At 37.9% G+C, this 26,903-nt stretch overlaps 3 protein-coding genes across 4 annotated transcripts; 1 reads left to right on the top strand and 2 right to left on the bottom strand.

Annotated features, from left to right (window-relative positions):
* Positions 1–2: 2 nt before the first annotated feature.
* On the bottom strand, positions 3–9,065 carry LOC110699417 (light-sensor Protein kinase-like). Its single transcript, XM_021876932.1, has 3 exons — positions 6,988–9,065; positions 374–474; positions 3–205 (listed from the first exon to the last, which is right to left on the bottom strand). Exons 1-3 carry the CDS (start codon positions 9,063–9,065, stop codon positions 3–5), a joined length of 2,382 nt encoding a protein of 793 aa, XP_021732624.1.
* Positions 9,066–11,522: 2,457 nt separating this feature from the next.
* LOC110699262 (arginyl-tRNA--protein transferase 1-like) lies at positions 11,523–16,782 on the bottom strand. Of its 2 annotated transcripts, none has more exons than XM_021876755.1 (7): positions 16,565–16,782; positions 16,359–16,481; positions 15,667–15,705; positions 14,952–15,102; positions 13,369–14,496; positions 12,601–12,916; positions 11,523–12,406 (listed from the first exon to the last, which is right to left on the bottom strand). In XM_021876755.1, the coding sequence occupies exons 2-7, from the start codon at positions 16,477–16,479 to the stop codon at positions 12,290–12,292; spliced, it is 1,872 nt and encodes a 623-aa protein (XP_021732447.1). In that variant the 5' UTR covers positions 16,480–16,481; positions 16,565–16,782; the 3' UTR covers positions 11,523–12,289. The 2 variants fall into 2 exon arrangements, with proteins under 2 accessions (XP_021732447.1, XP_021732448.1); XM_021876756.1 differs by having other exon boundaries at positions 16,583–16,782.
* A 3,254-nt stretch (positions 16,783–20,036) lies between these two features.
* LOC110699260 (mucin-19-like) lies at positions 20,037–26,563 on the top strand. The gene is made up of 5 exons (XM_021876753.1): positions 20,037–20,879; positions 21,071–21,182; positions 22,959–23,073; positions 23,837–25,033; positions 25,764–26,563. Exons 1-5 carry the CDS (start codon positions 20,678–20,680, stop codon positions 26,013–26,015), a joined length of 1,878 nt encoding a protein of 625 aa, XP_021732445.1. The 5' UTR covers positions 20,037–20,677; the 3' UTR covers positions 26,016–26,563.
* The last annotated feature ends 340 nt before the right edge of the window (positions 26,564–26,903 follow it).

The raw sequence follows: 26,903 nt of genomic DNA, 5'->3' as shown, positions 1-26,903 counted from the left end.
AGCTAAAAACTTGAGTGACCAGGTGAATAACCAGCTTGTTTGTGTTTACTCCTATTCGGCTTCTGTGGTAGAGGTTGTGATTGGTAGTGCTTGTCTGCAGAAATCCTTGCATTATGACCACGCGAACTTAGAGATGAAGGTCCATTCACATTCACTTTACCCTTTGCTTTCCCTGCAGAACATGCATTTGGTTCAGTGTAAAACTCTGGATGTATGAGATAAAAATTCTACAGAGTATAGTTAAAAAGTATACTAGCTCTTTACTTAAAAAATATAGGTGTGGAGATGAATTAGCAGTGCAGTGTAAACCATATTGGCATGAGTGACAGTAAACATACAAAACCAAACAATCTTAGCTGCACATAGTGCTGACCTGGATCTTTGGTCGTTCTGACACTAGTTTTTCTCAGAAATGGAACCTTCTTATCTGGGACTTTCTTTTCCGAGCTCTCAGTACATGCCGGTCTTGTTTCACTGTAAGTTTCAAAGGAATGTGATGTATTGCAACTTTTCAAGGGATTTGTTAAACATCGCCCACAAATTACTACATAAAGCCCACAAAATTCACTTGGTTTCCCAAAATTGCCCTTGACCTTAAAAAAAAAAACACTCACACTCTCATCACTCACACTCTCATTGCTCATCTTCTTTCAACCTCTCTAAAAAAAAAAAAATTCAAAATAACGGCAATGTCGAGGCGGCAAGGCAAGGAAGTGGCGGCGGCGGCGGAGGGAAGGATGTCCCAAGGAGGAAAGGTATATTTTGTTTAAAAAAAAAAAAAAAAGGGGAAAACCGCCGTGAACGCGGTGGGGCGCCCTGGCTGGACGCCCAGCCAGCGGTGGTGGCGCCAGATGCAGACGCCGCCACCAGTTGGCTGGCGCCTGGGCTGGACGCCACCGCCACGGTTGTGGCGTTTATTCTAGGCGCCGCAGCCGTGGCTGTGGCGTCCAGCCCAGGCGCCAGCCAACTGGTGGCGGCGTCTGCATCTGACGCCACCACCGCCGGCTGGGCGTCCAGCCAAGGCGCCCCCCCCAATTTTTTATTTTTTTATTTTATTTTTAATTTTTTTAAAAAATTGTTTTTAATTTTTTTTTTTTTTTGTAATATAATTTTGAATTGTTTTTATATTTTGTTGTTTATTTTTATAAATTTTTTCAATTTCGTTGTATTTTTTCTACGTTTATATTTTGTTTACAATTATTTGTATGTTTTTAGTTTATTTGATTTGCGATGATGATTATTTATCGTATAAATTTTTGTATGTTTATATATTTTAAAATTTTGTGTAGGGTCGTCATGGTGGGGGGAAGAATATAGAGCTTCTTAGTAGAAGTTATTCAGTGGAGAGGTCGGGGCATAGACATGTCAGATCCCGTGGTATTTCGGCCTCAGTTCGTAGAGAACGGATCCACCGTCGGGATGAGGATGACGATGACGATGATGATGCTGAGGAGGGTGACCAGGAGGAGGAGCAGGAGGAGGGCGCAGATGAGGATGAGGATGTGGACGATGGCAGTGGACCGTATGATGATTACGGTCCATTCAGTCAGAGGGTTGATGACATGTACGAGACGCATATGGTGGAGGTGCGTAAGGGTAGGGGTGGTAGGTTTGTTAGTAGATCTGGCACATCATCTGCGTCCACTGTATCTGGGGCAAGCAGGAAACGGTCGAGGGCGGGTAATGATTCTTGGGTTGTTAGGAGTGAGGTGCCCGGTGGGCCTGTTGACGGGAGTGTGATTCCTAGCTTTCTAGGACACATAGCTGCCCGTATTTGGGAGGACCAGGAGAGGCCTTCAGTTACGGGGTTGTTGAAATGTCATACTCGGGAAAAGACTTGTAGCTTTTTGCGTACATGGGCTGAGGTCTGGCCGGCGGAGAGCGAGATGTTCGAGCGACTGGAGGGCACTGGGGTGAAGCACGTTCCTGCCACCACGCTGATCACGGCTTTCATTGAGCGATGGCAGCCGGATACAAACTCTTTTCACCTTCCGTTCGGTGAGATGACGATCATGTTACATGACGTCGAGGCCATTCTGGGGATTCGTGTTGAGGGTAAACGACTTTGTGCTGTGGCTGATGCGGATCAGGCAGATTCGCTGGCGGAGTTGTTGGCGGTGGACAGGGCTTCACTGTACACCGAGGCGCTAGGTGTTTGGGAACACGGAGGTGTGAAGATCGCATCCGTGTTGCAGCGGTGTTTGTACCCGAGTGCACGTAGGACGCCCGACGCACAGCTGAGTGCTTATGTTTTTCTACTCCTCGGATGTACCTTGTTTCCGGATAAGAGCGGCGGAAACAAGCTCAGGCCACGCGACATCGTAGAGGCGTGTGACCCCGACAGTGTAGGCTAGTTTTCCTGGGGATCGGCTACGTTGGCGTATTTGTATCGCCAACTAGGATTTGCGAGTCGGGCTGACGCGGCAGGTATCACTGGGTGTCTGACTCTATTGCAGACTTGGATATACGAGTACTTTCCTGCATTGCGACCACATCGTGACCCAGTTCCTATTGATGAGGGGATGCCGCGTGCTTGTGCGTGGAGTCCGCGCTCGGAGAAGAAGTCCGTTGACCGCCTCCGATCGATACGGTTATTGCTGGACAGGCTGTCCCCCTTAGAGGTAACGTTTATTTATAGAGTCTACATTTTATTATTTGCACATATTATATTCATGTTATTAAATTTTATATGTTGTAATTGTACAGGTGAACTGGATGCCTTTCGGCCCGAACCCTAGTGTTAGGGTACCCAGGACCCTGTACACGGGACTCATTCAGTATCGTGACATCGTCGAGGCGTACATGCCCCAGCGTTGTCTTCGCCAGCTTGGATTTGTCCAAGTTGTCCCTCCTCCCCCGGCGTGCCCGATGAAGGCGGTCCGACCTGCATCGTCGAGGGAGTACGTCGTGGAATGGCCGGATATCATGACCGGGACGTGGGACCAGTTTCCGATGGTGGCCCGCTTATGGACAGCGGAGTTGCAGCGGCCGCCCTCTGGGGTTACTCCCATGTGTGACCATTACTACATGGAATGGTTCAACCGGTATTCACACCCGAGGTTGATCGCTGATCTCGACCACAGCGATGATGATTATGTGCCACCGCCTACTGCCACGGAAGCGGTATGTCTTTTATTATATTTATCGTTGTAGTTTAATTAAGTTTTATTTGTTGTTATTGTATTTCATCTTCTGTTTTTTGTTGTATGCAGTGGATGGGAAAGATAATGCAAGACGTTCAGAAACTCTCTCTTGAGAAGGACAGCATGAGTGCAACAGGGAGAGCTGTTGTTGATAGTCTGGAACAGACCCTTGCGCAGTGGGAGTCGTCGTCGAGGAGGGATTACTGATGGTTATTGTATTTTATTTATAGAGCATTATGTTGGACATTATGTTGTAAAATTGTAACATTTTAGATTGTTCTTTTAGCTTCCAACTTAAACATATTATCAGTGCTGTTTTTAAATTTTGATATAACCGTTCGTGGATCCGCGCAACTTACCCATGCAACATATAGAATGCAGTAAGCAATACAATATAAAATATTAATGTTCTCATTAAAAGAGCAACGTACAAATAAGATTACAAATAAAGAATGTAAACAAGAAAAACTAAAATGTTGTACCACCGAGGTATAATCGGTGGCACCGGAAAATCGGTTGACATGTCTAGTCGGATGAAATGTCTGTATGACGACCCAAGAAACGCAATAGCTAACTCTCTGACCGGTGTGGTGACAGTCTCACGCGACCGCCAAGGGAGAACCGTGGTACAAGGATAATAAGCTTGACTATGCACTCCCAGGCCGAAATGCATGACTGCGCATTTGTAAATGTTTGCAACGGCAAACAGATCTAGGGGCGCGTCAAAATAATGATTTTCGCCGCAAGGTCCACCTCCCCACCGGATACGCCGGAGAGCGCCATCCAAGTCATCCTGGTACACATGACGATAAACATTTCGGTTAGAGGCAATTTCGCTGTACATCAACTCACGCACCAAACCGTAGTTGTCTTCGCCCATTTGAAAAACATCAGCCACGACCCGGAATCCGCAGTTACCATCTCCGATTACATCATTCCACCCTTCCAAGTACGACATGATGATCGCAGGTATCCTTTCCTTGTACGGAAACTGATCAACATCGTTTCTTCCTATTCACCAAATAATTAATTATAGACAGTTAAGAAGACATGAGTAACACTTTAAAACTATGTGCAATAAAAACAACCAAAACGTACCAGTTCTCAGGGGCATATTCACAGACGATGAAGATTGACTACGACTAGATGACGATGTCCGACCACGAGAACAACCACGACCAAGACCACGGATATACTCAAACGCACTCCTGTTCCGCCGTTGTCGACCTCGAGGACGGTCAACTCCTTCGGGTTCCTCATAATCTAAGTTAGACGGGTGGAACATGTCATGAAGCACATGCGTAGCGTCACGAATAATAGAAGGATGGCTGGAGGACACTTGGTCGTACATCGAACGGAACTGCTCCAACTCTTCCTGTTCACGGTCGGCCGTTTGATTGTCTGCATGCTCACCAATAACAAGCGTCCTCCAGAATGAATGGACCTGATCAACATGTAACGACGCCCTTTCTTCTGTAATAACGCGATGAATGGTGCATGCGCAAGGTAATCCATGAGTTACTGAAATAGTACACCCACACCGAGTATACACTTCGTCAGCCAAGTCCCTCACCCTGTTCAGCTCAGTGAGAATCAACCCCAAGCAGTAGTGCGACACACGACCATGGAGAATCTTAAATATAAAATGGCTATACATCGTACCATGTCGTCGTCTGGAGTCCTCTAGAGAGTTCCTGATGTCGTTCTTCTGAGTTTCAATTGACTTGTTCAGTCTAGCGAACAGTGTATCCAAAGCAGCGGTCGATGAATCAATCCAGTCCTTGGTAGCTCTATGAGCGCTCTCAACTCTACATGTTGTAATGTTCCCAAAATGAAGTACCTGGTTTGTCCAATATTTGACAAACTTTTCCCTGTGAGGGACCCATTGATGCATCACATAGTCCACCAGTGCCGGACACCACTGGTACGAATCCCTGAAGTTAGCCAATGCTCGCTCATACGCTTCCTCTGTGGTAGCCTGTAGGATCTTCCGCCACTTACCATTCACCAATCTCTCTGCCATTTCCAAATTCTTCTTGAAAAGGTTGTAGGCTTTCACTTTCACGCAGTTGTTGATGTGCCATGTGCACAATAAGTGGTTCGATTCGGGAAACAGCTCTGCTATGGGGGCAAAGAGACCTCCCTCACAGTCGCTGACGATGGCTGCTGGATGAACATTAGGCCCGATGTAGTTTCTCAGCTTCTCCAAAACCCAATAATAACTTGGAGCCGTCTCATCCCTGATGATTGCATGACCAATCAGAAAGTTCTGGTTCGTTGGAGCCATCCCAACCATCTCAACCAGAGGGAACTTGTACTTGTTTGTCTTGTACGTTGAGTCGATCAAAATCACAAATGGCCAAGACTTGATCATATCAGCACAATCAGGATGCACAAGGAAAAGATGAGTCACCTCCGCTGTATCTTCATCAGAATCAAACCAGAACAGGTAACCACGTGATTGTGCCTGGTGTAGCAGCTGCTGTATAGGGTTCCTTCCCTCTGACCGTTCAAACCTGAGTTGCTGTCTGACGTTGTAGATGTGTCTTCGGTTTGGATGGTCTTCTGGAAATTTCTCTAACACAGATGCTAATATTTTAGCAGGCTTCACTTGAGCATCACTCATTTCTTTCACAACTAGTTTCGCAGCAGGACTTAAGCCGCTCAGTTGTCGATGACCCTCTTCATATACTATCATCTCATGGTTGTGATACCCCCATTTAGAGTAACCTATCACTTCCCAACCGTCACGACTCCGTAGTTGTCGAACCTTTACTCTGAACTCACACCCACAACCTTTCCGCTTTGTGTCAAACCGAGTGGCTGTACGAAAATCTCTTTCTTCTCTTTTGCGATAACGGTCACATCTCAAAATGCGATCCATTCTACCATCCCGTTGAGATTTATGAGTTGCTACTACCAAGCAAAATCCAGCTGCAATTGCAACCTGTTTTGCCCAATCAATCGCCTGTTGAGCTTCTTCGAATGGACCATCATGTCCAAATATCTCACTGTAATCATTTCCGTCTCCACCATATTCCTGCATCAATTATATATTACAATAAATACATTTAACGGATAATACATTTAATTTCTATATTTCCACATAATTAACACAAAAAAAAAACATAATTATATATAATCAAACTTAATTTTTATAAAAACTCAATTCGAATTTTCAAACTAAATTTAAAAATATACCATTTCGAATTTTCAAATTTAATTTTAAAAAAACCTATTTCGAATTTTCAAATTTAATTTACAAAAAACCCATTTCGAATTTTTTTAAAAAATCATTTTCGATTTTTTTTTTTCACAAAAAAATTAAATAAAAAACAACAACAAAATCAAAAAGGAAAAAATAAAAATTAATTATTAAAGGTGGCGTCTGCCAGGGCTGCCACAGCCACTGGACTGGCGCCTGGCAGGGCCGCCTCACCCAGTGGAGTGGCGTCTGCCCAGGACGCCAGTCTGGTGGTCTGGGCGTCTGGGCTGGACGCCACTCTGGTGGTCTGGGCGTCTAGCCTGGACGCCACTCTGGTGGTTCTGGCGTCCGGCTTGGACGTCCAGGCTACGGTTTGGGCGTCCACCCTAGGCGCCGGAGCCACTTCGACGGTAAACCGTGAATTTTAACGGTGACTTACCTCGTTTTCCGTCGACGACGACGTACCTCCAGCGACCCCCGCATCTCCGGCCTGCCATCCGGTCTCCCCCGGCGAGCCAGTACGGCTCCACATTTTTTACACCGAGATTATTTCAATTTTAGCAAAAGGGCATAATGGTCAAATCATAACATATTTGTGGGCTTTATATGGTAAATTGCGGGCGATGTTTAGCGTTTCACCTTTTCAAAGGAGAAGGCCGTTTCTTTGCAGGAATATTTGTGCAGACTGACCTTGCATGTTGTGCAACTAAAGATGAGCGACCTGCTGCTAAGCTGTTTGCTTTCCTTAAACGTGAAACTTTCAAATCCGGGGTTTCCACAGACACGGACCTTTTATCATGTGTTTTCAAGAACTGGTCGTCTGTGGTTATGCCATTGACCCTCCTTAGAACTGAGAGTCTCTTCTCAGGAATCTCTAAGCACAATGACTGCGTGTCGTGGGCTGGTGATAATGAGTCTTCTAATACATTGTCAATCTCATCCATAGGAGATCCAATAACCACCTCACTATGTGAATCCCAGCTCTTGTCTCTACTGATCCCATTGAGCTTCTCTTTCTCTGCTATTCTGTAAGAAAACAACTGAAATGGAATCAGTGAAACAGGAGTTACTGCAGCACTAGCCTCGGATGGGAACTTCTTCATGAACCCGGCTTCTATATCACAAAAATCTACTTGAACTATTGATGGAATCTCAGGTTCTGCTAGATGAGGGTTCATCACAATCAACTTCTTGACATAACGTAGTATCCTACAAATTGATAAGAAACCTGGTCTCAGATTTGGATCTGTTTGCCAGCACCTTCTGGTCAAATTTGCAAGATACTTAGGCAAAGCAAATGGGAATAAAGGCCGTTCTCCTGCCTTTATATTTCTACTCATCTTATCTCCTTGAAGGTGGCCATCTTCGAAAGGAACTTTCCCTGTCAAAAGCTCAAAACAAAGCATCCCAAAGCTATAAACATCGGCTTTCTCAGAGTACTTGTATTTGCCACTACTCCCTGGCCTTTCTTGTTCAGTCAGTACCTCAGGGGCATGCCAAATAAAAGTAAAAACTTCATTTTGGTTTGGTGGGGGGACTCTAGCAGGCACAGTTTTAACATCCTTCAAACCAACACCAGAGATTTTTGCATGAAAGTAACCATCCGAAGATGAATTTCTAGGCTTGATAACAACATTTGAAGGGTTCAGATCTCCATGATAAATCTTCTTAGAGTGTAGGTATTCCATGCCTCTCGCAATCTGAAGCATGATATCAACTGCAGCTGGGAAAGAAAAAGGCATCCGCCTTTTTGAACTAGAAACCTCTTTTATATGGCTTTTAAGATCCTTGCTCATCACCTCCATCACAAGGAAATACTCCTTTTTTTCCTCGTCGTGGAATCCACAAAGATACTGGACTACATTGGGGTGGGAAAGAGAGAGCAGAAAAGAAATCTCTGAATTTATTTTGGAAGGCTCCCCAAAAAAGTGTCTCAGAATAAAACTCTCCCCTAACCAATGTATCTCTTTAATCTGCATTCCTACACATATGCGCCTTCTCACATGATAATCCTTTGCTCCAGTTAAAATAGAGCTATGAAAGAGCGATTGTTCCCCATTCATCTTCTTCATAAGCAAGTCACTGAGCCGTTGATCTTGTTTACTCATAGTGAAAGAAGGTGAAACCTTCTTCTCCTTAATCATTTCGAGCAAAAGCCACTGATCCTCTTTCCAAACATTACACATCCTGTGCAAAATATCTTGGGAAATTAGATATTGTTTCCCATATTTCCAAAGGAAAAGTTTTGGATCATTCCATGTCATATCATACTTATTAGACAACATGATCCTCTTCTTCTTCATCTCATCTAAGTCGAGCCCTGATATTTCCCCTGCTGTTTCAATCGCCTCAACAACAATTGCAAAGTAGCAAAGCAAGTTATGCGCATGAAATTCAACAGCATCTCGATTGTTATGAAAGTGCAGGGCCTTAACCCACCAATCCTTAGAACAATCCATGCATTGTTTCACATACGATTCTGCTTCTTTAAATACTCTATAAAGCTCCTTTAAAGGTTGATGTAACGCTTTCCATTTCGTGTTCTTCTCTTCTAATCTAAGGTTCAGCTTAATCTCTTCTGATAATGTTTCAAAGGCTAAATTAAACATGTCAAACAACAAACTGCACTGGCTTCTGTTTATCTGAACATCGTCTTCCAATATCATTAAGGCCTTCATGCTTCCTAAAACTTCCCCTATTTGCCTGAATAGCTCCATGTTTATGTTTTCTCCAATGAAATCAAAACTTAACAAAAATACGAAAAGTGTCTCTTTTGTGATCAAATTTTCTGGGTGGTTATTTCAGATTTTGTATTATGTTATGTAACAAGAATAGAAATCTATGCTACGTCCCTACGATCACACCAGCCTATCTCATCCTTTCCGATTACAAGATAAAAGACATCATTATACGAGGAAAACCAATACACCTTGGTATGATTGTTGTGGCAGAGATCCGCCATGAAGTCCGCCGCCTAATTAGCAATTAGTCAGGGTCATTTCAAACAAATGTACCCTGTAACAAAATTGTATGGATGATCATAAGAAAATGTGCATTGTAATACCTATTGATCAATGTATAATGCAAATGTAAATGCAAAAAGATGAGTATAGAACAATATGTGATTATCATATAATATGAAAAGGAACAAAATTATAATAAATACCTGTTGATCAATGTGTATGTAACGCTGAAGATTTTTGTAAAACGAAATTGAGCGTTATTTAAATTAATTATTAGTTGATTGTTTTGTCAGACTTTCATCAAGAAAAAGAATTACTAATAGAAGAAATTAAGATACAAATAAAATTAGAATCAGACTTAAATGAAAATTAGTTGCCAAATCACAGGTAGGGAAGAGAGAGATTATTTGAATCTAGAAATTTTGAAATGAACGACAGCAAAATTTTTTAAATTTTTATATTCGAGGATTAGAGGGAAATATATTTGTATGTGTTAAAATAGACTTTTTATGACTGCTTGTTTTCCAAATTCTGAAATCACACAGTTGGTAAAATATCAATACTTCGAGCACTCCCGGCAGTGAGGAAAAAAGCCCTCACGAGTAAAAATAAAGGTGTAAAAAAAATACCCGAGCATTACGTTAGTGAGGGAAAAAACCCTCACCGTTGAGAGCTATGGAAAACGCACAAGAGTTGAGGGGAAATACTCGTGAACAGTAACCGGTGGGCCCCACATGTACACGCTGCTTTCCCTTTTTTTTTTCCTTTCTGGCTTGCAAAACGACGTCGTTTTGCCTTAAAGAAGGGCGAAACGACGCCGTTTTGAGGGGCAAAAGGGAAAAAAAAAATAAGGGGGCAGCTGGCCTGACGCGCGTCAGACCCAGCCAATGGGGATGCGACACGCGTCAGGCTTTGTCCTTCCAACCAATCAGATTTTTTTGCTTTTATTACAACGGTTATATTTTTGTAAGGTAAATATAACCGTTGTAATTATTAAAAAAAAAAAAAAAAAAACAAAATTCACCAACGGATAGATTTTTTTTTTTCTCTATAAATAGACATGCATTTTGATATACTTTCAAAAAACCCATAAATACTACAAATTTCCTTCTTTTCCCAATTTCTTTGAGTTATTTTCATCATTTTTATTATTATTATTATTCGTAAAAAAAAAAACCCTCAGTTATTATTTAGTATTATTATTATTATTTTTATTATTATTATAATTATTATTATTATTAGTAGTAGTAGTAGTAGTGTTAATTTAAAAAAATTAGTAGTTTTATTGGTATTCTTATAATTATTATTATTATTATTATTAATTTCTTTATTATTATTTCTGTTAAATTTATTAATCCTTGAAAAAAATCGTATTATTATATTGTCAAAAAAAAGTAGTAGTATTATTATTGTTGTTGTTGTTATTATTATTATTATTATTATTATTATTATTATTTTTATTATTATTATTATTATTATTATTATTATTATTATTATTATTATTATTATTATCATTATTATTATTATTATTATTATTATTATTTTGCTAATGGATCCTAACAACCCAGATTTTAAATTATACATTTTTATTAAATTATTTTTAAACGTAATTAAAAAATAAATTATTTTCACATATTTTAATTGTATTGGAAAATTAAATATGTAGTATAAACATTATTTCAAAATAAAGATAAAATAAAAAGATGATGTGTATTATGGTGGGGTATAGTAAATAGTGGAGGAAAAAGTGATGAGAGGTTTTTTTTTCTCCTCATTGATGTAGTGAAAAAAACATTTGATGAGAGAAATTGTATGGGAGGAGTGAGAAAGTGGGTAGAGAGAGATTGAGAGGTTTTTTTTTCCTCACTGCTGATAGTGGTCTTCGTACGAGTACCATTTTTTTAACAGAACATATTTTGTATGAAGTATTTCGGTTATTATTACTTTCGTAGTTTATTTACAAGATAAAATTGAATATAAATAGAAACGTACAATGTTTCATTAAAGAGGGGCATTTGTAACTTAACTTTGTTATTAGTGTTACAATTACTTTGACCATTACGTGATATTGCACCTCTCTAAATACTACAGTATGTTGTATAAATGTTATTGCAGTACTCCATATATTTTATGTTAACCAACCTTTTATACATTCACCGGTTGTACAATTAAATCTGTCAGATTTGATCCATTATAAATTTGCAATAAATTAAAAATAAAACATCAATTTATTGCTATGTATATCAAGTCTTGTGAGATACAACGATGAAGAGAGATAATTATCAACGAGCTTGACAAGGGAGAGAAGATTGACGGGATTGGTGATTGGATCTAGTAGAACATTAGAGAGGGGGCGGCGTGTTGTATGGTATATGAAACTTGAAAAGGTGACATCAACACCGCAATGCTATGCACAAGGCTCGGGTTAAACCATTGGTCTATGTGTGACAAGAGCAAGTCTTTGGTCGACTGGTCTAGCCTGTCGCATAACCCATTAATCCAGCAGAGCAGTTACAGATACTGCTGCTACTCTGAAATCGGAATCAATCCTGAACAGTGGCAGAACGTAAGTAATACGGGTGCCACCAGCGCGGTAGTGAGCCAGTAACACAATCACACAGGTTTTGATCAACTACATTAACACTTGATAATATACCCAAATTGAAATAAAGTTTCTTACGACTAGTTGGGTGATTACCGATAAAATCAAACAACTCCCAAGTAACAATACAACAACCAAGTATTGATCTTGCTTAAGTAAAGAACTCCAAATAAGACATACCCCATGGAGAAAGAACAGGATAAGAAAGCAAATGGAAACTCGATCCATCCAAAAGAGCGACCCTTTATATGTAGCCACTCCATAAAAATGTTCCAACATAAGTATAGCATTAATAAAAGCATTGTCATCATAGCGCGCACACACAGCAATGGAAGCAGGAACTCCCTGCTTTAAGCCATATAAAAGATTAATGAAACTAACCAAGCGAATAAACCATTCTTTCTGAGAGATGTGGCCCAACGACCTTCATGTATCTCAACAATTGGTTTTTCAGTTGTAATTGACCAGCTGGGCGAAGAGCATGTTGAAATTCCTTCAATCGGTGAGAAAAGGAAGTCAAACAAAGAAAAATGAACAGACACAATGTCAACTAAACATTCAAATTGAAACCAATCTAAAAAGAAGTCACTGCTTCTAGAGTAGAATGATATTCAATAGAAGAAAAAAAATCTGCTAACCAAAGACTTTTAGATAGAAGCGTGCAATTCTATAAAATAATTTATATACCTGGTATCTAAGGCGAGTTCCACCCAAATCAAAAAGAATGCGACTAAAATCAACATTCTCAGTTGGAGTTGAGGCAAGATCATTGGTTTCAAATGATTGTTCATCTTCTGATGAACCAGAATCAAGCATGTTCTCCTCTTCACCCATATAAGCGTCATTCAAATCTTCATCACCGGGGTCATCATGCTGCTGATCCAAACGCTTTCCTGGTTCTTGGGTCAACATTGGGTCCCTGTTTTGCATGTTGGTATAATCTGACAATACAGCATACCTTGATCTGTCAAGCAATGGTTTTGCAACATCATATGGAACCCACCTACAAAAAAAAATCAGGTACTGTTAGGGAAATAAATTATCAAATACTTTGTAATACTATAACCAAAATCTTCAAAGCAAGAAAACAGACATAGCTATGCAGGTTTAAATGTCCAATTTTCAACAGAAAAGAATATTTGCTCTTAATGCTTAAGCTTATCACCCAACCTGAATCCTCTCCCCCCATTACCCCCACCCCCCAAAAAGAGAGAGAGAGAGAGAGAGAGAGAGAGAAGCTCAACCTACTTTTCATTGTAATACCAGTATACCACTAAGACCTCAAATACATGGAAAAAGAAGACCTGAAAGTATGACACAGGCACCAAGGAAGCACTATGCAACTGATTAATCTATTACGGGGGGGAAAAAAAAAGAGTAATACAACAACTCCATGTCCTAGAGGATTTATGCATGAAACACCACGCCAGTTATCATTTTCAGATAAAAACTTACTCGTAACGAAGAGGGCATAAAAGTTCTGATGGCCAATAAGCTGCTTTATATCTCATTTTGCTGCAGGAGTGAATGTAATAACCAAGATAATAGTATTGAAGACTAGGACATGGCCGTTGGTTTTCTTTTACACAATTTATCTCTTGCAAGGCAGAGTATTTACCAAGTGATAAAAAAGCAAAATCGGGATCCCAAAATAGATATTTGCTCGACAAGCTCTTAGGAAGGATATCGATCACCCCAACAGCAATGAGCCGCCCATCAATCCGATATTGCTGATGGAATGCGCCAAATCCACAAGAAGGAACAGTATCATCACCGGTTGGAGGAACATAAATCAAGGGTGAATCAACCAGAAACCTTCGATAAGACTGCTGATTGATATCACCAGGTTCATCATTGTGAACTTGTATCTGATATTTTCTATACAAGGCAAACTCTTCTGGATCAAAACTCGACCTATTTAAATGGATTTCCAGTTTCCGCTTCATTCTCTGAGGGTTTTCAGGTAGAATGCCATGTCCTTTACTTTCTTGCATCGGAGATTCTCTGGAGATTGCGACTTGATGAGACTCTTTATCAGAACGGACCTCCTTTACTGCAGAGTAGAAGTTTAAGTGTCCATTGCAGGCTTTTATTGATAAATTAGGTACTTCTACAAGATGCTGCAAAGCATTTGCCAACTCTTCTGAAATATCTTTGGGGAATATATCATAGGAAGACCCTATTACAGCCAAACTGTCTTTCTTTGTCCCGATATCATTGGCATCTGACTTCGTCCGTCTCAATGTAGCTGCTAGCTGAAATGAAATACTGCTTGTATATAAGAGATCTTCTGATCCGTCAACTAACCGTCTCTTTTTGGTCTGGGAAACTTTTTTTACAATACCTTTTGGATATTGAATATCACAAGGTAAATCCTTACTTTTAACAAATGATTGGATGGCAACATCTATTTGCTTGGATAGATGATCCAATAGCTCCTCATCCTTGGTATTCTGCTCATGTCTTCCTAGAGATTCCATTTGTGATGTGCTGGACAATGTATCCCCATGAGCATGTACTTGTGACTCCCCAGATTTATCTGCAAGTTCTTGTTTTTTACCATCCCATATTCCGTCAAGGTACCTACCCATTTATTCATATATATCAGCAGAGCAAGGGGAAAAAAAGTATAGAAGTTGAAGACTATTATCATCAGGCCAGGGAAAGGAAAAAGTTGGGTGCTTCTGTAAGGCACATCCACCAACTCGTGCAAAAGGAAATCACATATGGGAAAGGTACATAAGCTAAGGGATAAAAGATGCCAGAAGGCCCAGAAGTAAGCAGTTGTTAATTTCATATTAATTGTTTCAGATTAGATAGTCTCTAGCTACATGGGTGTTATTCCATTATTGATGCTGTGCATAGATTCCAAAATTCCTTGTGCTAAACATTTCCAATATTTGTTAAGAAATGAGAAGTTTTGAAGATAAACATACACATAATTAAAATTTATTTTGTTAGCTATGAAGAAAACAATTAAGGCTGTATTCAAATATACTCCATGATAAATTGAAGTATGAGAAAGTCTCCAATTGTACCTTTGCATTCGCTTAGACACCCGAATTTGCTCTTTAGAAGGCGAAAATTTATCAGCTTTCAGTCTTATGGTATATGCAGGGCAGCATGTTGTTTCCATCTCAGGTTTGTACAGAAAACAGCCGGATCTTCTCCAACCTCGGTCCAGAAGATCTGAGGAAGATGCATCAAAGAAACCAATGTAATTACAAAACAATCCAAAAGCACTAGCAACTAAGAGTAGATGCTTAATGCTTTTGCAGAGCAATTTAGCAGGTCAATTAAAATCCACAAGAAAATTTCCCCAAGTTTTGCAACGAAGCACATTCACACTTGAGCCACACGAAGCTCTCATCAATCTATTTGGCCAATGAATACTAATGTCAGATCCACAACTTGACACCATTCAAATGAATCAAATCATTATAGATCTTAGCTACAGACGGATGGATTGATTATCACAGGTAAGTGGGGTCTTTCCCTGTTCAATTTCTGTTACAAGAAAGACACAGAAAATATATGCACTTGGGATACAGCAGGAGATTGGTTCAGAGTTTCCATTAAATAAATCAAGCACTAACTTAACCATGTCAAAACATCATTACACCTCAATGATGCAAGAATGAAATTACCATAAACATAAAGGAGATAATCAATCCCTTATACTAGCACAAATCTCAGCCACATGGTTGTATTAACTAAGACAAGATACAATTATAATTATGACAAGATACCAACCTTGATAATCATAAACTGTAAGGCTGTTTGCCCATAAACCTGCAAAAAAAAAAAAAAAAAATGAACTATTGAGTGTATAAAGAATCAACACAGATGTTACAAACATGATCATCTAAACTATAAAAAAAAAAAAAAAAAAAATAATAATAATAAAAAAAATAAAAAAAAATCCATCCTTTCTACTCGTAGTTATCAGATTATCGAATCCATATCATTCTTATAATTCAAGGCAACTACCAATTTCCTACATGTTTGTAAGATATTTTAATTTCAACAGCATTTGTAAGATGACTAAAACTATCACTCCCACTGATACATAAGTGATTCGTGTTTCTTCGAGTTTCAAACATCGAGGACGAATAATGCTCCAAGTCTACAACACTTAGATACATTGCCTTTTCTACAATCTAATTTCTCAATGTGAATGAACAAATCTTACATTTACACACAAAATTAATGCATATCATCTATTAAAAACATAAAATCACGCAAAATCGTAAATTTTTCCACAAAATAAGAAGAAATCATCACCAGTCATCACATCTCCATAGTCCAAATTTACAAAGTAAACGTCATTAAAATGCCATGAATTTTCACAAATCAATTATAACATAATCATCAGATTAAAAAAAAATGATCAAGCAAATAATTCAGCTTAATTTCAAAAAGTTAATCAGAAATTAGAGATAAACCATGAGTGACACTGGAGCGACGACCGGATTTACAGTAACCGCAGGTGGAGCGACGCCTTCCGACGTCAGCAACGACGCTATCGCCGCCACTGCTGCTGCTACTCGCTCCACTTCTCCTCATTCCTAAAACTCAAAATTCAGAATTACAGCTTCGAAATTGGTTTACAAAAATAAAATTTTCAGAATTTGAAGATCAGAATTTCTACTTGATTTGATTTGATTACTTTGGTTGTCTGAAAAATTCAATTGATTAAACCCTCAGCTGAGTTTTCTGATTTCTTTTGGCCTTGGAATCGAAATTGAGATATTCTGACTTTATTGTATTGCTTTTTTAATTATATGAGAGGAGAAATATAGAAATGAAAGTCTTATTAAATAGAGGTTGTAATTTAAAAAGAATTGCTCAACTGGTCAAGCGGGCCGAAAAGAAAACGAGTTTTGAAGAAGGAAGGAGAATTATTGATGAGATAAAGACCGCGTTTGATAAACAACTTATTTGAGCAAAATTAGCTTATTTGACCAACATTAGCTTATTGATTACTCCTTCGCCCCTTTTTATAGTTTCCGTTGGGACTGCGCACATTTGTCAATGCAACATTTTGACCATAAATATCGTTAATTGCTTATTAGCAAAAAAATCTAACAATTAAATATTAAAAATCTATTCATCGAAATGAATCAAATAAGACCAACATGACTACGTTATGTCTTATATATTAAGAGTAATTTAGAATATTCTCTCACATTATAAATAGTGTCAAAATTCCAAATGGGAACTATAAAAAGAGGCAGAGGGAGTATTAAATAATCTAATTTAAGATGTTTGGTGGGAAACTTATTTAAAGAGCTTATTCCACTAAATAAGCTCTTTTTTAAAAAGCTCCTTTTAAGAGCATTTTCAATTAGCTTATTCATTAATTTATGGTGAAATGATACTAATATCCCCATTTAACTTAAAATCCTACCTAAACTACTTACCCCACAATTAATTTATTGGTCATTTCACATACTCAAACAACTTTAAGCTATCACTTATTTACCAAACACTGTTATACAATCAGCTAATAAAATAAGTTAGTCAAATAAGTTAAGATAATCAGCCAATCAAAATCAGATTCAGCTTTTAGCTTTAAGCTATTCACCAAACACGGCCAAAATGCTCCTGTCATTTAACTCGGTGTGAGACGGGATCCAATTTTACACGCGGGGTGTTGGGTGCAATGTGCAACTCTCGCATAGCCCTGTAATCACACTAAACTTGTCTTGGAATTATTATTATTGTTTGTTTTTCCTTTTTTTTTGATGTTTAGAGAGCCATAAGGGCGAGAGAAGAGATGAGATAAGATCCCACAATCTCTTGAAATCGAGAGGGAAGCTCTAACAACTTGAGCTATCCTTCACTCTCACATGTTTTGGATTTTTAACTACATGTTTTGATTCAAGATGACATTTGCAAATATTGCACATTTTTCTGATTTTTACTTTGAGGATAGTTGTGACTTTCAAAGTGGTATGAGAGATACTTTTTATATAAACTCGATCTACAACAAATTAGGATAATTTTGAACCAATATTGAGATGATCTAAGCTATATTATTAAATAGTGTCGAATGTTTCATTATAGTGACTTAGAGTCTTAGAGTACTTCATTTGTTTTTTAATCACAACTTTTAACTTTTACGCTTGTCAATGAACATTATATATCATCAATAACTTTAATCAAACTTAAGTAAGAAATTATAAAAAGATAATATTTTGAAAGTATAAATTAAAACGAGTCTAATAAGACCCACATGAATGTGTTTTTCCTAACGTATAAATCACAAAGGACAAATAAAGGAGTGTCTGCAATTGTTTTCAAGTAAATTTCTACATAAATAGATTACATTCTTCTGTAAGTCATATTGAATTTCACTCGTTACTTTTATAAGAAATCTTCCATAAGTATAGTGTCTTGCCTTTTTCTTCCATCTGCTTCTTTGCCTCAAGCAATAGAGATTCCATCTAGCTAGCCACATGTTTTCCCACAAGATCATTTAATATTGGCTCGGCCATATAATTTATTTCTAAATTAAAATTTTCAACCTTTTTGTCTAAAGTAAATGTCGCTTGTTTTTCAAGATGTAGTTTGATCGAATGACTTGGTTTAAGCTAAATGTGACATTAGATTAAGATTTGCTATATAAATATTTGGTAAACATACAACTCATTTCAAAAGGTCTAATCTGGTGCATATACTCCTTTCTGCTCATTTTTAGGGACGAAGATGAAAAGATAAAAGAAGACATGTACTCAAACACAAAAATACATTATCGTTCCGGTTGTATTACTCATCCATGCAAGCACCCTAATAAGCATATACTCTTGTATTATACAATTTGAAACAACTAATATTTATTTACTTGTATATATTTTTTAGTATGTGTATTCCTGCATGAATTCGGTCTCTTGACAAAGTTTTAGTAGTTGTATATATGACATATCAAGTTATCCCTCAAACAATCTGCTAATATAAAGAACAAAAAATCTTGAACTTTGACCTTTTCAACTAAAAGGTCAACAATAACCTTGTTAATAATTGTACATATACGTGTATGGACTAAAATTATAGTTTGTTTACTTTTTGTTATAAAAAATAACAATATAAAATCATAAGACATTAAGTTATCCCAAAATCTTGTATCGTAATATAGAATGCACTAGCTATTAATTGTAATTCTTAATTTTGAACGAATGCATTAGTAAAAGCTATCATCTAAATCCTATTTAACTCAACTAATCAAATGCCACCCACGATTATCATATCATCGAGTGTTGCTACCCTTACATAGACATTAGACCTATATTCATTTGTGCTAGGATTTTTGAGAAGTATTTTATTTAGGTAAAATGTTCTTAAATACTACTGTGTCCTAGGTTATAAAATAAAATTTCATAACACTTTGTATCAACTTACAATAACTATTTACTAATATTTAATTATATGTATTAAAGGTCATATTATTTCATATATAATTGTATCACATTTAATTGATAAAACTCCATATTAGTATTTCTAAAACAAAGGGAGCACAAGTGTCAGTTTGGGTATTTAGATTGGGTTCGATTAGATCGAGTCAGGTTAGATCTATTTTAAAGTTAAGTCATGATAAATTATTGTGTACATACTTATCAAAATCTGAATCGAGTTTTCTCAGATTAGATCAAGTCAGTTTTTAATAACGAGTACTACTCGTATAACACAACATTTAAAAAGTTTCCAAATGAACAAAGTACACCGTATGAAGTTTTGAACACAAAAGCATTAATGACAATTGGCAAAGAGTAAGACCAACCCCACCACACCACCCATGAAGTAACAAGTACTCAAAAACTGTTCAAGGACTAAAAAGAGAATCCAACAAAAGACACATACAACACAAACCTGGGAGTTGGCCCCATCTTCCCATTAATTAATCATTAGCATCTGAATCTAATGCTCATATTATAATAATTAGGATCTTGTTAACTAGTTCTCGTTGAATAAGCATTAAAAATATTTTTTAAAGTGAAATTAATTTGGAAATAAATATCAAAATCATGTGTTGATCAGTGTAATTTATGTTTATTTTAATCTAATTTTTCCACTTTTAGCTATCTTATCCAATGCCCCCAAAACGTTAGTTAATTATGCCTTATAATTATAATCATTTTTATATTTTGGTTTACATGTCGTTTTATCCTAATCTCTTCTTACCAAAAATTCAGTCTTTTTCTCTCTCTTCTTTCCTTAAATTGAAATCCAAACAATACTTTCCTACCCCCCATTCTCCCCTCTTATTTTTCTATTCCCCCTTTTACCCATCACTTTCATCTCTATTTACATCCTTGCCACTCTTTCTCTCTCCTCTTTCTTCTTCAAATATTTATTTCTCTCTCCTCTTTCTCTCTCTCTTAATGTTAGCTCATTCAGACTCCAAACAGTTCTTCTGTTCAAAGCATTCAAATTCAAATAACTTGATCTTCAAACTATATGTATTTTCCAGAAACTTCTTGTATTTATTCTAGTGATTCAGTTTTAATTTATTGTTCATCTCAAGTTTCTGCTAAAACGCTCAATTCATCAGTTATTCAGCTGATTGAACTGCGACATTTTCAGCGTTTTGGCTTTGTTGCAGATCTCTGAGTTTGATTAGCAGTTTGTGGAAATCTGAGGTTGTGATTTTGCAGTTTGATTGGTGTAATTTCTGGTAAGATTGATGAGAAATTAGGGATTATATATTTGTTGTCGTTGAGCTTCGTAATTTGTGCTAGGGTTTTTGAGAAGTTGAATATTTGCGATGAATCGGAGTTTTAGAGGTCCTGAAACGCTAATGCCGTCGATTAGACCTAGGGTTCCGCAGCTGAAGAGTCACCATTCTTCGACTACGATGAGAGAGAAAGAAGACGACCTCGCATTGTTTCTTGAAATGCGAAAACGTGAGAAGGAGAAAAACGATCTTATGCTACTTCAAGATTCTGGTGAATTGGATGAATCTTTAGGTATACTTTCAATTTTTGTAATTTATTTTTTGAAGTTTTATTTGGTCTTGTTTGATAGTGTTTGTTGACTTCAGTAGTAGCTATTGTGATTGTTTCTGTTTTTAATTGGTTGATTTGATGATGTTGTGGAGCTATTGGTTTCGGCGATTTCGGTATTGATTGTTTGTTATGATTGTTGATGGATTTTGTAGTGTCGCAACCGGGAAGTTCACCGTTGTTCAATATTCCGTCTGCCACGGCGGTGAGGAAGACGGGCCCTGATGAGTTTTTAAATTCGGATGGTGATAAGAATGATTATGACTGGTAAATCTAGCATCCTTCATTGAAAGATTTGATTTTTAGGTTGTTGATGTATAGTATACATGTAGACAATGTAGTATGATATGGTTTGCATCTTACTTTGAATATGTTAATGGTTTAAGATTGCATTTTGCTTAATTTGGAGATATGTTAAGTTGATGTGTTACCTATCATTACTTGTTATTCGAGTGCTCTTATCAGTTGCTGCTTCCACTTCAAGCAAAATCCAACAATAATTATGGGTGCCTTTTCAGAAGAAAATGGAAAGTGTATTTTCCATTTTCCAAGCTAACACCTTAATACACGTGATCTTGACCATATTATCTCAAGATTGGGTATTTGAGTTAGATTATATTAAACCATAAGTTTGGAAATTGAATTTATGATGAGATGAAAATTTTAAGACAGGCCACATACTTCAGTGTAACTGATAAGGATATACTGAGTAGAAAGTTTGAGGGCAGTACAATATAGTGACAGATGATATTTGAATGTGTAAGAACTATCCGTCCATTATGCCTAATGATGGATAATGATGTATCAACCATACCATGTTTCTCACCATCCTACCTCTTGTACCGAATATTGGCATCCTTGTCTACAAATTTTCATGGAAGATACATTATACATAGCAAGAAGTAATAGCTTCTGGCTTCATGTTTCTGAGGAACTTATTGTTCTGGACATTTTGGAGAGATGAGGCTGTTAGGAAATTTTTCTGAACAAACTAAAGGCCTAGAGATTCACAACTTTATGTCAGATTGTAATGGAAAAACGTTTGTGGAGGGAATGTTTACCGAAGAAGGACTTGTACAACAAAGTATATAGGATGATTGTTGTAATCCATCTGCTACCCCCTGAAAATATAGATATTGATATTAAGAAGATTATTGATATCATCAGCTTCCTCTATTCAATATAAGATCAAATGGATATTAAGAAGATTATTTTAAGAAAAATTTACTCTTGCTTCCAACATTGGTAGAGTGTATAGATATAGTTAAGAATATTATCAAAAAGAGTTTGCAATCCAAAGCAGTTTAATGATACCATAAATGAAATAAAGATACTTCGGGTGCATTCTCTTCATTTAATTTCACCTATCAGAACTTATATTTTTGAACTTATTTTAGTTGTACATGGAACTTTGGTAACCCTTATATTCCTAAATTTAACTTTTTTTAACTTATTTTTCCTAAACTTAACTTATTAACTAAACATAACTTAATTTTTCCTAAATTTGACTTATACTGAAACATGCTGAGGAATTTAGCCTTATCCAGGAAGTTTCCAATTTAGAACACAGGATTGCTATTTTTAGCTATTATTTTTGTGTTAATATTCTGTGGTTGCCTAAGGGGCTAAGGTAGCTGAAGCTTCAGCCTGTAACCAGCTGTCTACCTCGACTTCTGTACATCTGGAGGCATCCTGTTGTAATATTAGTTAGTTTGTTTTTCACTTGCATTGAGTGGTGGGATGTCTGATGTTGGTACTAGTAATGATGTTTTAATGGACCATAATAGGCTTGTTTTAATTGCTGGTATCTTGTTCTAGTGCCTTTGAAGTAAAATGGATTAGAATTCGAGAGGTTTTTAGACTTTATAGCTAGTTTTGTTTTAGCATAATTGGAGCAGCTTAGTGCAGACTAGTAAATTTTTGGCTATGAGATTTATAGGATTGGTTTAGTTAAGGTGAAAAAATTGCATTTCATTTTTTGGGATTTTGTCTCTTTTTTCCTACTTCAAGGGCTTCTTACGAGCATTCACTTTCCCATTTCAGGCTTCTGACCCCTCCTGGTACACCTCTCTTCCCTTCACTGGAGATGGAGTCAAGAAAGGCCTACATGGATGACGCAGAAGCTCCAAAAGCTCAACCTACCGCACTGAGATCAAGAGTAAGAATACAGATGTCCAACACTGGATTATATAAACATAATTGACAACTGAATAATCACAAGTAGTTTACTTCTTATATGAAAGAGAAAAATGCATATATCACATGAAATTCTACGAGTCAAAGGGAGAGGCTGGGGTGATTGGGTATTTTCATTGAAGTCAAGATAAGTAAGCTGGAATCTCTTCTCTGTGAGGGAAATTAATATCTTATGAAGCCCTTTTCATTGCTTAAAGTAATAAAGTATAGTGTGTCCTTACTTGACATTTAGAATTTATTTATGTAGTAATATGGCACAAATGGGTGGAAGAAGCCTTTTCTGCACCTAAAAGAGCTTGAATGAGCTGCATGTATCTTTGTGTATATATCAGATCCCTGCAGGACACCTGTCCAAAAATATGAGTACAGATAGGCCATTATGGGTACCTAAGTACCTAATCTTTTTTATGGAAGGCTTTCTAGTTTTCCGATTATAACCATAATTGATGCTTGTCCTAAATATTTGTACGACGTTTTGTTGAGATCTGATAGTCCATAGTCTGTAATTAAGTTTAGCATTACAACTGTATTAATTTATCGCCAACCTTTTACCATCATGGTGATCATCTTATTCTTTGATGTTACTTGATAAGTTTCCAAAAAGGACAGAGAATGACTATCATGGGGAATTGGAGGGAAGTGGGCAGTGATATTTCTTAATCTTATTAACATACATTATGTGATCCTATTTTTTCTAAGTTCATCTATTTCAACTTTGAATGTAGTTGGGAAACTCCCAGACAGAGACTACAGGGAGGAGCAGCTTGATGCCAAGGCAGCCAAATGCATCCTCTGGGTTGACATCTTCAGCTTCAGGAATTCGGAGGCCTTCCTCATCAGGGGGCCCAGGGTCAAGGCCACCTTCATCAGGGGGTCCAGGGTCTAGGCCCCCCTCATCAGGTGGTCTAGGTTCAAGACCAGTGACACCAGGGGGTGGATCTAGACCTGCGACGCCAACTGGCCGGCCTACAGTGACGTCTTCTAAACCTTCAAGATCATCTACACCAACTTCTCGGGGCACACTTTCTTCTTCTAAGCCCTCACTACACTCCTCTTCCCCCAAGCCCTCTGTTTCATTGACATCAGCTCGATCCACAGCTTCTGTGACATCCACTAAGTCTGCAGGTCCATCAAGATCCTCGACCCCAACAAGATCCACAAGGACTTCAGCTCCATCAGCTGGGCCATCAAGATCTTCCACTCCTACTAGGCCCACCGCTAGATCTTCAACTCCAACGAGGCCTACTGCCAGATCTTCAACCCCAACGGCTCGACCTGCAGTTCCTACATCCCGACCTACATCCAGGGCATCAACTCCAACTCGCCGTACGTCGTCGTCAAGTGTTGCCAGTGTTACCGCATCTCTTAACAAGTCATCTTCTTCGATTAGTAGTAAGTCGGTGGGTTCAGCACCATCTAGGAATACTGTGCCTTCGCGTGGTACATCTCCAACTGTTAGATCTCGGCCATGGAATCCATCTGAGATGCCTGGTTTTTCATTAGATGCTCCGCCAAATCTGAGGACCACTCTCCCTGATAGACCCCTTTCAGCTGCTCGGGGTAGACCTGCAGCCCCCGCTGCACGTTCTGCTTCTATGGAGCCTGCCAGTAATGGAAGGGTAGGCAGACGTCAGTCTTGTTCACCTTCTAGAGGGCGGGCCCCTAATGGTGGCATACACTCTAGTGGAAGTTCTGTCCCTGCGGTGAATCGAGGACATTCCAAAGTAAATGAAGATGTGAGTCCCGTAGTTATTGGGACAAAGATGGTTGAGAGGGTGATTAACATGAGAAAGTTGGCACCACCAAGGCAGGATGACAAACATTCTCCTGGCTTATCTGGAAAGTCGGGTTCATCACCTGATAGCTCTGGCTTTGGACGGTCACTTTCTAAGAAGTCCTTGGATATGGCTATACGGCATATGGTGAGTTCATCTATTTTCCTGTCATCATTTGTAGTAAGTAATATATGTTTCTTTTGCGTAATCATTTAACACATCCTCTAAAATTCTTTCATGACCTCATCATCTCAGCTTCTTTGATTGTGAATGTGTAGGGTTTATCATGTAAAGCACTGTTTTACCTTATGTTGATCTTCAAAGGCTAATTCTGATGAAAAACTTAGTTGCCTCTATTAAATTACAAAGTTATCAACCACTTTGCAATATGAATCTCGCCATTTGTACAGGGCTTGGAGTTCCAGACATGCTAAGCCTAATGCTTAGCTGTCAAACTTGTGGAGAGACTGATTAAAAGACCTTTTTTTTTTCTTTTTAATTATGCGGCCAAGAAAATAAATGTTTATTTTTCAGAAAACTATTTGTCAACATGATGTATAGCTTTATCCTCACCTAGTCGCACTACTTATTAGAAAATGTTTTGTCGAGGGTCCTATGAGTGTATCTACTATCTAGGCAATTATTGTAGGTGTATTAGAAACACGGCTGTTTATATTTGGACCTCTTCATGATTTGTATAGTTTATCAATTTTGTTAGATTAGAAGCAGGCTGCTTACATTTGACCTCTTCAGACCCTGCATATATATATAGACTGGTTATCATTATCTATTTTTGACTACATATTCTAATTATATTTTGTAATGTGCATTTTGCTGGTACGTACAATTGCTTCATGATTTTTTTTTTCTCGTGTAGGATATAAGGCGAACTATCCCTGGTAACTTGCGGCCATTGATGACAAAAATTCCAGCTTCTTCTATGTACAGTGTGAGATCAGGGCCTACGGGAAGCAGGACTGCTAGTGTTTCTGATTCACCCCTTGCCACAAGCAGCAATGCCAGTTCCGAGCTCAGTGTTAATAACCATGCTGGACATGGTAGCGAATTGGAAGAAGACCTTATCAGCGATCGGGGTGGTCATGCTTCACCTACCATACATGATAGGTGACATTCTGACAATGTGTTCCCAAAAATCTTCAAATGCATTTCTTTGTCTGGCGGTTTTGGATTTCATCAGCAAATCTAGGGGAATTCAGAAACAAAGTGGTTACTTAACGGATTTGCAGGCTGTTGTGATGTATGTGTGTAAAGTTATCAAGCATCTGCAAAATTTAATTTTATAATTTAACGGCCCTTGTACTATTATAACTTATTAGCTGAATTATCCTTGTAGCTGACTTTTCGGATATCTTGTCATCTACTGATATATTGGTATGCTAACAATGAAGATCATTGATTCACCACAACAGTTGCTGTAGATTGTGTAAGCTTGAAGACTGAGACTTGTATGACCAAATGCACCTACCACGACACTGCAAGCGGCTCCAAAGGCAAGAAGGGAAATGTTAAAAAGGGGTTGAGTTTTCTTAGCGATTACCCTTTTTTTTATTGGAGAGAGTACATAGTAGAACAAAACATTTTTCTTGTAGTGGTTTGCTTCATTGTTCTGTTAAACTAAAACGAAAAATGCACACGTGTCTTAAAAAGTTTGCCTCATGGGTTCGGATGAATTCATAAACTTGTGCTTAAAAGTTTCCTTGTGGGTTCTGCCTCTATTAAATTTTGTAAGAGGATTCAAGCTGAGATTTTGCAAAGTTGATAATTGACACCAAGTGCATTAGAGAAGTTATATCGAGTGATTCAAGATATCATTCAGGAGGGTGAGATAGAGATATATAGCTACTCTCTCCGTTTCATATTGTTATTCCTACTTAAAATCTTTTTGTGAGACAAAATTGGTCAAAATAGGAAAAATGAGTATTTCAAGTAAACTTCAAACATATCAAAAGGCTAAATGTATAATTTTTTTTGTTTTTATTTTTTAATTTTATTTTAT

The sequence above is a fragment of the Chenopodium quinoa genome, unplaced genomic scaffold (genome assembly GCF_001683475.1).
Source record: "Chenopodium quinoa cultivar QQ74 unplaced genomic scaffold, ASM168347v1, whole genome shotgun sequence".
NCBI lineage: Eukaryota > Viridiplantae > Streptophyta > Magnoliopsida > Caryophyllales > Amaranthaceae > Chenopodium > Chenopodium quinoa.
This window is presented reverse-complemented; position numbering and strand designations above follow the sequence as displayed.

What these genes read in the sequence shown, in the direction of transcription:
- LOC110699417 (XM_021876932.1), bottom strand. Translation starts at nt 9,065, where the DNA reads ATGGAGCTATTCAGGCAAATAGGGGAAGTTTTAGGAAGCATGAAGGCC. An exon ending in CGGCCTTCTCCTTTGAAAAG is followed by an intron (nt 475 to 6,987) that starts GTGAAACGCTAA and finishes TGAAACTTACAG; the next exon opens with TGAAACAAGACCGGCATGTA. An exon ending in CAGAACGACCAAAGATCCAG is followed by an intron (nt 206 to 373) that starts GTCAGCACTATG and finishes TCATACATCCAG; the next exon opens with AGTTTTACACTGAACCAAAT.
- LOC110699262 (XM_021876755.1), bottom strand. Translation starts at nt 16,479, where the DNA reads ATGAGGAGAAGTGGAGCGAGTAGCAGCAGCAGTGGCGGCGATAGCGTC. An exon ending in TCGCTCCAGTGTCACTCATG is followed by an intron (nt 15,706 to 16,358) that starts GTTTATCTCTAA and finishes TTTTTTTTGCAG; the next exon opens with GTTTATGGGCAAACAGCCTT. An exon ending in GTGTCTAAGCGAATGCAAAG is followed by an intron (nt 14,497 to 14,951) that starts GTACAATTGGAG and finishes ATAAATGGGTAG; the next exon opens with GTACCTTGACGGAATATGGG.
- LOC110699260 (XM_021876753.1), top strand. Translation starts at nt 20,678, where the DNA reads ATGAATCGGAGTTTTAGAGGTCCTGAAACGCTAATGCCGTCGATTAGA. An exon ending in GATAAGAATGATTATGACTG is followed by an intron (nt 21,183 to 22,958) that starts GTAAATCTAGCA and finishes TTCCCATTTCAG; the next exon opens with GCTTCTGACCCCTCCTGGTA. An exon ending in ATATGGCTATACGGCATATG is followed by an intron (nt 25,034 to 25,763) that starts GTGAGTTCATCT and finishes TTTCTCGTGTAG; the next exon opens with GATATAAGGCGAACTATCCC.